At 39.1% G+C, this 12,882-nt stretch overlaps 1 protein-coding gene across 8 annotated transcripts in view; it reads left to right on the top strand.

The window, feature by feature from the left end:
* cdh4 (cadherin 4, type 1, R-cadherin (retinal)) overlaps positions 1-12,644 on the top strand; it is a 490,519-nt gene extending 477,875 nt beyond the window's left edge. For 5 of the 8 annotated variants that reach the window (XM_083534056.1, XM_083534054.1, XM_083534053.1 and 2 more), the window contains 7 exons: positions 98-351; positions 4,911-5,053; positions 6,574-6,810; positions 7,376-7,609; positions 8,737-8,876; positions 9,667-9,846; positions 10,951-12,644. In XM_083534056.1, the coding sequence (XP_083390182.1) occupies positions 98-351; positions 4,911-5,053; positions 6,574-6,810; positions 7,376-7,609; positions 8,737-8,876; positions 9,667-9,846; positions 10,951-11,154 (1,392 nt within the window). In that variant the 3' untranslated portion in view covers positions 11,155-12,644. The remainder of the gene's footprint in view (positions 1-97; positions 352-4,910; positions 5,054-6,573; positions 6,811-7,375; positions 7,610-8,736; positions 8,877-9,666; positions 9,847-10,950) is intronic. The other 3 variants (XM_083534055.1, XM_083534059.1, XM_083534060.1) reach the window with 1 other exon arrangement.
* Positions 12,645-12,882: the final 238 nt, after the last annotated feature.

Below are 12,882 nucleotides of genomic sequence, written 5' to 3'. Positions count from 1 at the left end.
GTAATTAGGAAAGATTTGACACTCCTAAATCCAGTGTGGTCTCCTGCTGTTGCTTAGTTCCTTCATCTCACTGCATTTGCATTCCATGTGTGTTTAGCCAGTGGACTATGAGAGGAACGGCGCCTTCATGTTGACCGTGGTGGTATCTAATCAGGCCCATCTGGCCAGTGGCATCCCGTCATCTCTCTCATCCACAGCGGGAGTCACCATCTCCGTGTTGGATGTGAACGAGGCTCCCATTTTCCCCTCCAACCCCAAAGTTATTCGCTTTGAGGAGGGAGTTCCTGCTGATACTACCCTCACCATATTCGCCGCTCAGGATCCAGACCGATTTATTCAACAGAGTGTCAGGTAGGGCATGTGTGTGTGTGTTTTCTCCGCTTCAACTTTGTGTGTTTATAATAGTTTTAACCGGTTAAAATTGGTTGATTTTCACAGTAAAAAGTTACACATGGAAAGAGCAAAACAACTTTGACGGTCAGTTATGAAAAACTACCCTCTTTTACAGCCTTTTACTGTGAAAACTGCTGCAGTTTTATTAGTTCTATTTGCTTCCAATGTCACACACTACCAAATCGAAACTTTTCACAAAGTAAGATAATTTTTTTCTCCAAAATCAGGAACCACTTATCATAATCCCAAACATTACATTAAGTTTATTATGCCATCTAAGGGAAAACTCAGCACCACCTTTTTCATTCAAGACATTCGGTAAAAGCGCTAAATTTTATTTTCAATGACATATTTGGCAAAATGAAGGCTGGAAAATGTACACAAAACAAGACATGGCCCCACACTTGTTGCTTGTGTAAACAAAATTTGACCTTGACTATCTCACTCTGAAGATCTGAATATTAATCCAAAAATAAATATACTGATCTCCTTGTAGCTGTATTAGGTTACTTTAAAAAGTGCACGTGCGTCATTCTTCCAGCTGTCTTTTCATATTATGGGAATATAAGGACATAAAATTGGTTAAGTATATTAATTAACCTTTAAGACAGGAGCCACAGTATGCAAGTCTAGAAACTCTGGCACCAGGACCAGTCTGCCACAGGAATACATATGCTAGACGACCTTTACTTTAATCCCTAGGAAGGTGTTCCTGTCTCCCTGTTCCATCTTATTAGTTTTCATGACCTTATTCAGTTGAAGCAACTTGTAAGGTTAAGATTCCACTGGAAGTTTGCTTACAAAGGCGCGTACAGTATTTTTTTATCTTGCCCTTGGAACGTTTATATCTCCATGCGCTAACTCCATTATATAAGAATAAACACACATATTTGTGATCTTTTCATAGCCTTATGTACAATTGTTTTGCGTCACAAAGTGGGTTTCTGTTATATTGTCTAGAGCATGCGCTAGAAATGCTCAGTCAGTGGATTATCTGTAAGTAAATAATAAAAGTAATTTAGTTTACGCTTTATCCCAATCGAGGACCTCAAGGCTTTATTTTCATTCCACTCAAAGCTCGGAATGCTTTCGGCTGAAAGGCACGAGCCTCTAGCACTCTCAAAGCGTGAGTCATTACTGCCATAGCTCGTCCAAAAGTATGCAATGCAAACATTATTTAACCAGTATTCAAAATCGCTGGGATTTTGAATACTGTGAAATTTCTGTGAATTTGTTATAAATCATGCTTCATGCACTTGAACCTCATTAACACCTGTGTTTTTCCTGCTATTTATGCTCTGCTGTGTTTGCAGAGTATGGTACAGATTCTCTCATAAATGATGCATCATGTATTGACTACACAATCCATCTGACAGTATTTTGTCTCTGGTGTGAACAGAGAGCAGATCCAATTTCCAGCCATTTCTCCCACTTTTCTTTTATGGGCTTTAGGCTGTTTTTTATGGTGATGCCTCACAGGGGTAACACTTTGCCTCCTAACATTTGCGAATCTTACCAGTGAAGCCTTACATGATCAAATGAACAGTGACATTTTTTTTTTTCCATTCTATAACACTGAGATTTGTAAACTGAAACGAACAGTTAAATAAATATTTATTTGTAGATACATTATATTCACAAAGGTATATATATATATATATATATATATATATATATATATATATATATATATATATATATATATATATATATATATATATATATATTTCAGTTTTTCTTTTTTAATAAATCTGCAAAAATGTCAACAATTTTGTGTTTTTCTGTCAATATAGGGTGCTATGTGTATATTAATGAGGAAAAGAAATGAACTTAAATGATTTTAGCAAATGGCTGCAATATAACAAAGAGTGAAACATTTAAGGGGGTCTGAATACTTTCCGTACCCACTGTATATATATATATATATATATATATATATATATATATATATATATAAAATTAAGCAAGCCAGAGGCAACAGTGCTGAGGAAAAACTCTGCGATGACATGCAGAAGAATCTTTTTAGAGGAACCAGACCATAAAAATGGAGCTGGTGCTCTTTAAAGTGACATTGAGTTATAAATCTTTAAAGTACACTTGTGTAGGAGAGCAAAGTGTATTAAAAGGATGTTCAGTTTAAGCAGATTGTGAGTAAGAGTCCATACAAGAGTGCAGAACAGTTTTTATGATTACAAAAGCAGCTCTTGGATAAATTTTTTGAATTTAGTAATCATTTAGGAGTTCAGTAATGCGTAATGCATGGAACAAGGCATTACTGAAATTGTCCACATCAGAATTTATTTCTCAGACAGTTGGAACAGTTCTGAGTTATGGCCATGAGGCTAAAATCCGAGGCATGTTTCAGTTAGATATAAGTCTTACCTTGAAATTACCTTGTGTCTTGATTGAGGAGCAGTATGAAGTCCAGAGAAACTGTATGCAAGTATTTTTGAATATAATATAACCAAATCATTTATGTGGTTCCACCCCAAAGACACAGAGAAAATGGCATCCTGATAGGAAATTCATAGAAGAATAAAATACACTACAATATAGTTTGAAAAAAATGTATAGAAATTCTGTTTGCCTTCCAGATTTTTTTGGAATCCCTCTAGAAATCTTGACCCAACCAAAGCATCTCTGTTTGTATCCAGTAGCTCCTGATAATAGCTATTTTTAATGAACATGTGTCGGGTCTGGTCTCTATTAGATCTCTTCAAACACTGTCCAGTTTTTTTCAGTATAAAACTTAAAATTATAATAATAATGAATGTACAATATCCTTCCAATAGTGTATGTGGACACAACTTTGTTTTATCACAACATAACTTTGGACAGAAGTTCTGACATTAGAAGCAACAGTCAAAATATTATATAATAATAATATTACTAAATAACTAATACGTTTTTGCAGTTGTTTTTTGCATCGATGTAAATAAATGACTTAATATGTTAATGTTTTGTTAACAGATATTACGCAATAAACTATAATCATCTTCTGTACCTCTAAACCAAAAACACTAGATTTTTCTTATTGAACTAAATTTCAACAACTCTTTTTCTGAAAAAGTCTCTATTTCTATAACATACATTACAGATTCAGACTTCTCAGCTGTGCTCATTAGTATAGCATGTCCCACCTTTCATTCCAGCTGTGATCCACCTTGCCATCTGCAGTTAAGTAGAAGTTGGCAAATCCTCTTTTTAATCGACTTCCTCTTAGTCCCTGCTGTGTTTGGTTGTCAGGAAATTGGGCAGAGAGGTCACATGGTAATGAGCTAAACTGGTCCCAAGTACCCATCCACGTTCCCCCTGTGTGTCTCGTCACTTTATCAATTGTGTCCTTTCCAGTATTGATCCTGGTCAAATATCCATGTGGATGTGACTAGGTTTTCTCCCAAAGAAAAAAAAAACTTTCTCGCATCGGAATAAGTGATAGAAACGTAAGGACTTACATACATGTGTTAAAAAAATCATTCAATTGTACACTTACCTCCGAAAATTGAGTTTAGAAATTTTTATTTATTTGCGAGTAGTGTTGCCTCCACACAGGGTCCATGGTTCGAGTCTGTCTGCTTGGGTTTACTCCTGGTTTTCTGGGTTTTTAATCACAATTCATGCTGGCAGATGGATTTGGTGTGAATAAATGTAAGAATATGTGTGCACAGGCATGTTGATCACCCATCCAAGGTATATTTCTACTATGTGGCTGTTGTTTGTCAATAAGTTGAATGATTAAAAAGTTTTTAGGGTTTTTTTGGCAAATCAGTTTTACTGAAACTTGATGAATTTACTCTTTATTGATATTTAACTCTTTAGGTCTATTTATCTTTTATGTACTATAGTAGTTCACTTTGAAGGACAAAAATTGGATTCTGTTCAAGTATTTAATTTTACTTTGTTACTATTCCTTCGCTGGTAAAACCCCTGATTATTTTTGGCAGAAGGAACCACAGTACATTTTTTAAGAGGGGCTCTAAAATATGCTTTTTATATTGATAAGCTAATTATTTTTCTATTCGCCAGACATTAAACACCACCCATCACAAATTGTGAACATCTGTCTGACCTTGGGCATTTTGCCACTAGCAAACTCTGACTGTCTCTGAGAAGTACCAGCACATCATTTATTCAGTAGCCTGTAAAATAATAATGTGTCAGTGCTGATATTTGATTGAGGGTGAAAAATTCTGCATTGCTACAGATCCTTATATTAAGCTATTCACTGTTGTTATTCTGCTGGTTCTGATTGTGTGCTTTTGATTTGATACACACTCTATAAAGAAAATGTTTGATGTTTTATTCTTGGATCACCATATTGTAGCAGACAATTGAAGAGGAGAATAATAATAACAAGCGGATGTGATTGGCAGACGCCCTTATCCAGAGCAACTTACAACTGAGCAGTTGAGGGTCAAGGGTCTTGCTCAGGGGCCCAGTAGTGGTAGCTTGGTGATGCTGTGATTTAAACTCATGACCTACTGTTTGAAAGTACAATTCTGCGTTTAATGTTTTAGGTACTCTAAGCTGTCCGATCCTGGAAACTGGCTCCGAATCAACAGGACAAACGGGCAGATCACGACGACAGCCATTTTGGATCGAGAATCGCCTTACGTGAAAAATAACGTGTATGAAGCGAGTTTTCTGGCTGTAGATAACGGTAAGTCATCGTAGGGATGTTTATAGATGTACTGTATGTCGTTATTGTCTTGATGGGACAATTTTTGACAGCTGAAAACAATTTGCCATCCCTCTGTGTAAGGCTTCAGCAAGCTTTGAACAGCCAATTGACTGGAAGCCCCTTAACAATTGCAAGCACACGTTTTCTGACGAGATTGGATTTTTGGCTTTATTTGCTCCACTCCTCCATGGTGACCTTACACAAAACACAAGTGTAGACAAAATGCAATCAAGGCGTACCTGCAAGTTCATTTTGTCTGCGGCCACCAGCCAGGACCGCCATATCTTTTTATTAGCCCCTTCCTCCTGGCCGAAAGAAAAAAAGGTTCACGAATAGATTGCTGATCAGGGTGAACAGACTTCACTTCACTCTAGTAGCTTTCAAGTCATGGCTTTCTAAACAGAAAGCTTTGTTAACCGGTCTGTTACATCATGACATGGGAGTGACTTGCACACAACCCACCACTCTGTGTGACTTAAACAAAATTTCCCCTCGATGCATGGTGGCAGGCAGCATTTGACGGATATCTGCACAAGACCATTACTCCGAATCGATCTGTATCTTATTTCCCTCATGTTGGAAGAAGTAGATTTGTGAGTGTGCACCAGGCTTCCATAAAGCCCCCCGTTTGTTTGTCCTCGTCAGACTCAACCAAGGGGAACAGACGCATTTGTTTTCTTTAGGAAAGTCATTTTGCAGAGATGTCGTCTGTAAGAACACGTCTCCATTAAAGATTATAAAAATAGAAAAAATAAATAAAAAGGCATGCAAGATATTTATGCATCGTTTCATTTGGTATATTTGTCACCAAAGGAAGGTTTTAAAAGTGATGCAGGGTGTAAAGCACTATATCAACACCTTAGCTGTCACATTTCTCTCAATACTAAGCCTCAATTTCCCTTTCATTTTATCTCCATCTGCATCTTTGATTATTTTTTTTTTCTTCATATTTCCTCTTCTCCACCATCATCTTTGTGTTTGTATTCTCGGCCATTTTAAGTTACTTTTCAACTAGTTTTAATTTGAGGGCAGTGTTGCTGCTTTACAGGTCCCGGCTCCAGGATTCTTCCAAAAATATGCCTATTAATAGATATGATGAATGCCATAGCCAAATATTTATGCTATTTTACACCTAGGTGTGAAAGTATGTGATACATGTGTGTACTGGCAACCCATCCAGGGTGTAATCCAGCATAATAAACAGTAGTTCTGACCAGTATTTTGAGTATCAAATACAATATGATGAGCAGGGCTGAGGCTTTGTAATATCAAAAAACCTGCAAGTCTGCAAGGTGGTGTTAGGTGCATTCTGCCAAAGGCCACCAGAGATGCACAAGATAGTCATTGCGTTTCCTCTGCCTTTTAAACAAATGTTCTCCTCACCTCAAAAGCAAGGTTATCACCTCAAAACCAAAGCTTGTCCACCTCTAATCTCAGAATCTGACGTTCCCCCTCTCGTTGTCACTTTCTCTCTATATCTATCTTTCAATCTCGCCCAGGCTCTCCTCCTGCCACAGGAACAGGGACTCTGCAGATCTATTTGATTGATGTAAATGATAATGTACCAGTGCTGGTGCCCAGAGAGGCCCAGCTGTGTGAGAGGCCAAGACCCAACTCCAGGATCAACATCACGGCCTCGGACGCTGATACTGAGCCCAATGCTGGACCATATGTCTTCGAGCTGCCCTCGTTCCCTCCCTCTGTTCGTCGCAATTGGACCGTTACACGTCTGAATGGTAGGATGCTTTTTAAAAAACTAGAACATTCGGTAAGGGAAAGCTCATAAATTTCCCTGATAGAAATGCAAAGCCCATTTTTAGGTAGATTTTTTACGGGAAAAGTAATGTAATGTACTTAAAAACTCATTAAGGTACCACACTGTCTATACTTTATATTTTAATTACCTAAATGATATTTAAAAGACAATGCACTCAGTTTCCCAGGTAAAAATACATAATATCTATTATAATAATGCATAATATATGTATAAAAAGACATACACTTGTGGATCTAATGTGTATAAAAATTCATGACATATAATAACTAAATACATATATATGATTCAGAATGAACAAATAACGTGTTCAAAACATACACATATACAGTGCAGACAGACAGACAGGCAACACAAGACAACACAAGACAGTGTGGGACAATACACATCTTGCACCAGATAATAAATACATCAATCATATCCCTGTATAATCCCAATTCTAAACATGTGCAATTGGTAATCCTGAAGCATTGGGTTTGATTCTCTATTCAGCCACCCATTAATGTGTGTGTGTGTCTGCTCTCTAGGTGAATATGCTCAGCTCAGGTTGAGGATCGCATACCTTGAGGCCGGTGTGTATCGCGTGCCCATCCTGGTCTCAGACTCGGGAAACCCTCCCTTAACAAACCGCTCCATCATCAGGGTTAAGGTGTGTCCTTGCGATGAGCATGGAGATTGTACTTCACTCGGAGCAGTGGCATCTGCAAGCCTGGGCACGGGCGCCATCATCGCCATCCTCATCTGTATCATAATCTTGTTAAGTAAGTAAGGGACTGAGTGGGTGAATGATACAATGGATCAATAGAACAGTGTGTTGAATGAATGGATATGATACATGAACGGATCACACAGTGCACACAAACTGTGTAAGGACAGACCGAAATGTGGATGGAGGAATGATTTAACACACCACACTATTTAGACATGTGGTACATCCAACACTCATAGATTATATGGAATGATTTGGTGAGTGATTTGACTGTTAGTAGAGAGGCATGAAGTGTATATGGAGATGTAGTGTATATAAAGTACATGTAGTTCGATGGATGGATGGATGGATGGATGGATGGATGGATGGATGGATGGATGGATAGATGGATGGATGGATGGATGGCTGGATGGATGGATGGATGGATGGATGGATGGATGGATGGATGGGAAAGTGGGTGGATGGATGGGTAGGTGGGATGGATGGATGGATGGATGGATGGATGGATGGATGGATGGATGGATGGATGGATGGATGGATGGATGGATGGGTTGGTGGGATAGATGGATGGATGGATGGATGGATGGATGGATGGATGGATGGATGGATGGATGGATGGATGGGAAGGTGGGTGGATGGATGGGTTGGTGGGATGGATGGATGGATGGATGGATGGATGGATGGACGGACGGACGGACGGACGGACGGACGGACGGACGGATGGGTGGGTGGGTGGGTGGGTGGACAGATAGATGGACGGATGATGGATGGATGGGTTATATAGTATTAATGACATGATTTATTTTAATAATCATGGATGAATTGACGGTTGATTGAAATTGGAGTGCACGTGTGGATAGGTAAATGGATAAATGATAGAGAAAAATGCCATGGTGTGTGGATTGATGTTTGACAGTAAAATGGATGGATTGGTGGATGATTGAAAGACAGAGTGCACTACAAGGATGGATGGATTGAGGAGTAACTAATTTAATAGAGTTTGATTTCTACTATATTAAGTCATAACTGATATGTGTAGCAGTGATTAAAAAAAGAAGAAAAATAAATATAAAATAAAGACAGACACGCCATCAATCAAAAAGAAAATATTGAAATTTCTGTTGTACGGCCTGTTATAAAGTGCATTATAACCTGGCTCTTTCTAAATGCTATCCACAGGCATGGTGCTGTTTTTCGTAGTGTGGATGAAGCGCAGAGAGAAGGAACGACAGACCAAACCTCTTCTCATTGACCCAGAGGATGATGTTAGGGACAACATATTGAAATATGACGAGGAAGGAGGAGGAGAGGAGGATCAGGTTGGGCTCATACACACACAGACCATATCACAATTAGAATGACCTAGATGAAGATTTCTATAGAAAGAACTTAACGAGGACAATGTCTACCGTTCTCTCTAATACTGTATGCTGAGAAACGGCAAACAATGTATTTAAGATACACAATATGGACAAAAGTATTGGGACACCTAACTTTTCTAGCAATATGGGGTTCTTTCTCAAACTTCCATAAAGTTGGAGACAAACAAATGTATAAGTAATGTGTCTTCAGATTGAGTAGCATTAAATTTTTCCTTTACTTGAAGTAGAAGACCCAAACCTGTTCCAGCACCGCCCCTGTGCACACCATGAGGATATGCTTTACATGGGTTGGAGTTAAGGATCTTAAGTGGCCTGCTATAGAGCTCTGACCTCAACCCTATTGAGATGAATTGTAGTGCTGACTGCACCTCTTCACCCTACATCAGTACCTGATTTTACTAGCATGCTTGTTGCTGAATTAGCACATATCTCCACAAGCACACTCTAAAATCTAGTGGAACATCTTCTCAGAACGGTGGAGGTTATTATAACAACAAATGGGCAAATATGGAATGGGAGGTTTAAAAAGCACACGTGTCCACAAACTTTTGTCTAGATGGTGTAGTATGCACAAAATATAGTACACTATCCTGAAATATCCTTTTAACACTGAATTTAACCGTGTTTCTGGAAAGGGAGCAGATTTGCTCAGGCCTACTGTTTTAAAATCAAACAATGCATTTGACATGCAGAATGATTGCTTACAGAACCTTTAACCATGTTGTAGGACTACGACCTGAGCCAGCTGCAGCAGCCCGAGACTCTTGAGCACATCATGAGCAAGCCAGGGGGAGTAAGGCGAGTAGATGAAAGGCCAGTCATCCCGGAGTCCCAGTACCCAATACGGCCCAGCATACCTCATCCTGAAGACATCGGGGAGTTCATCACTGATGTAGGTCCAGTTAAGGTGTGATGTAGGTTGGGACTTTTGGGCCAGAATTTCTTTTATTATAAAGAATATAAGAATGGAAATGGTGTGTTATTAATAATGGTAAAAGTTTTTTTTTTTGTTTAAGAAAAAGGATCTCTGGAGATACATAGACATATGAGTTGTAAGAAGTGTTGTGTGGATAAACAATTACATTTTGGGAGAGATGGATGCATGGTTGCTTGGCAGTACACATAAATGATTATATTATAAAGTTCAGTAGATTAGTAGATAGATGGATGTTTGGATGACGGTATAAGGTGGATAAAAGATACATTGTGGAGTAAGGCAAATGATCCTTAAGGCCAGACATCATCCATTTTCTGAGGCCAAAAGGCAAGTCATCATGCAGGATCCAACAGTCTTCTGGGCTTAAAGACGTTCTATAAAAGGACAGCTCAAGGACAGAGTGTTACAGAATTGAAGTGCTGAATTGAATTTGAAAGGATGGATGAACAGCATTGCGTCTGGACAGTGCTCCAGATGTGTTGTCAGTCATTTTTTCTTTCGCTTTGACTTCGTGCTCACCCCAGCCCCAGTGTTCATATATATATATATATATATATATATATATATATATATATATATATATATATATATATATATATATTTTTTTTTTTTTTTATGAATATTAATGTATAGAAACAGCATTTATGAGTTGTTGAGAATTCGATGATCAGCTGCTTCATGTTCCTTTAGTTTGGACTGTCTGAAAAAGAAAATCTCTCAAATTTATCAGGCAAAGCGACAGCTCATTTGTTTTATTTCTCAAGTGCTGTTTGGTAATAGATGTGTTTATGTCTCATCTTTAAATCAATATTTTGGTAAGAGAATTAAGCTAACATTGCTTGAAAATCAGCGGCTCAGACTGCTCAAACAGCAGCCAGTGGATCTCATCATATTTAGAAAACAATCACAGTGAAGTGGATTATATGATAATGCACGAAGCATGGTGTGAATAGCAATTTCCCATTCCTGCGCCAAACTATGTTGTGGAAATATGAAATATATTTGTCATGTCTATTGATTATAGAATTATTCATGGATCGTACTGCCAACATGCCCGATTTTTTCCCTCTTCAGGGGCTGCGAGCGGCGGATAATGACCCGACGGCTCCACCGTATGACTCTCTGCTCGTGTTTGATTACGAAGGCAGCGGCTCGACAGCCGGCTCGGTCAGCTCGCTCGACTCGTCCAGTTCGGAAGAGCAGGACTACGACTACCTCAATGACTGGGGGCCGCGCTTTAAAAAACTGGCCGACCTCTACGGCGGCGGCGATGACTGAGAGTGGAGCTCCAGGGATGAGAGAGGGGCCAAGGAGAGGAGCCCGCAGGAGCAAGTCAGCATCTCGGTTTGTTTCACCGAAGAGCCATAGGAGCCTGAGCATCCCTGCACAAGACACTCTGTAATACAGAGGAAGTTTAAAAAAGGGACCATTGCTGCTTTCTGCGAGTGTGTTTCTCTCTGTTTTTTTGTTTTTTTTTCTTCTCCCACCGCACTGGCAAGTTTTTCGTCGTGAGTTTTGCTTTGGCTGTCTGGAGAATTGCGACAGCCCTGATACGAGAGACTAAGTACTCTAAGATCTAAAACAGAAAACAAGGTCTGCACTCGTTCTCCGTCTGTGTCATTTCAACTCTTAGAGCAGGACAAATATATACGATCTTTTGACTTGAATTTTATTTGATAAGCACTGTCATTGCTCAAGTGCCTTTTCGTGGTGTTTTTTGTACCAGAGACTCCTCAGGGTCGGCTGCTGTTTTAAGCCCATTTTCTCTGCAGCGGTACACTCCCTCGTTCCCTCGGTCCCTCTCCTCCATGTTTACTCATCCTATTAATGGTGCAGGAAAAGAATCTTGTTCATAGAGATGTAAGACAATTTCCTCTGGTGTGCTTCAAAAAAAAAAAAAAGACTCCAAAATTTGGCACACCTACTTTTTGGGAACTCATCATATAGGACTTTGGCGACCCTGTTTAGAAGTTTAACTCTGTGGTCGTAATTACAAGACCAATCAATTTACCAGGCAACAACTAAAAGTGATGAGCTTTTGTGGACTTTGTTTTTTAAAAAGATGCAAAAATAAATAAGGGAAAAAAAAAAAGAGACAAAAAATAATGTTGAAAGACTTTTTAGCTCTGACACTTGCCTGCCTTTTTTTTGCGCTGCTTTCCAATCGGCCAAAATGGCGTCTACGCTTAAAGGACTGCATCACCGGAGGAGCGCTTTATTCGTCTTGAACATTCCCCTTGTCGAGGTTTATCGACTGATCGGACTTGTACATGCATGATCTCTCTAAAGAGCGGTGTCTCTAATCAGCTGCACTTGTTCCTTGTGGTCAGAATGTGAAAAGTAGTTGGCAAAGAACATACAATATACAGAACAAGCATAACCTGTATAGTTAAAAAAAAAAAAAAAGACTTGACTTGAAGAAATGCTGTAAATACATATTTTTTGGAAGTGTTACCCGAACATTTGCTGCTCTTGAGGTCCTTGCAGGGCTAAAAGAGAATTCTTTTGCGTCAGTGGTTTCGTTAGTGTGTGCGTGCACAAGCGTGTATGGGCGCGCACGTGAGCACGGTTGCCGTTTTGCTTTTAGCAGTCTCCCTTTTGCAAATGTATTCATATGTTCCTTATTAGTTACGATTTAAGTTCTTTCTATATGAGCCGTGGTTACAATCACGCCTGCTTCTAATGTGTGTCTCTGAGTTACTTGTTCATTCCCCGAAACCATTACTGGAATTTGTGCTTTAGAAAATAAAGACATCTTTTATTTAAAAGGCCTAGTGGCCTTGTGTGGTGGCCTAGTGTTGTATTTTGTTATATAAGAACCCAAAGGCAGCTACTGCTTACCTGAAGAAGTATATCGAAATACACCGATCAGGCATAACATTTTCACCACCTGCATAATATCGTGTTGGTTCCCCTTTTGTAGCCAAAACAGTCCTGACCTGTCGAGCAGTAACAACATCGATTTCTTCGGCAGTGTGAGCTACAGGAGCTCGTCTGCCTTCAGCC

The sequence above is a fragment of the Silurus aristotelis genome (genome assembly GCF_946808225.1).
Source record: "Silurus aristotelis genome assembly, chromosome: 28".
Lineage (NCBI taxonomy): Eukaryota > Metazoa > Chordata > Actinopteri > Siluriformes > Siluridae > Silurus > Silurus aristotelis.
Note: the sequence above shows the minus strand (reverse complement) of the source record. Positions and strands in the feature narration are given on the sequence as shown.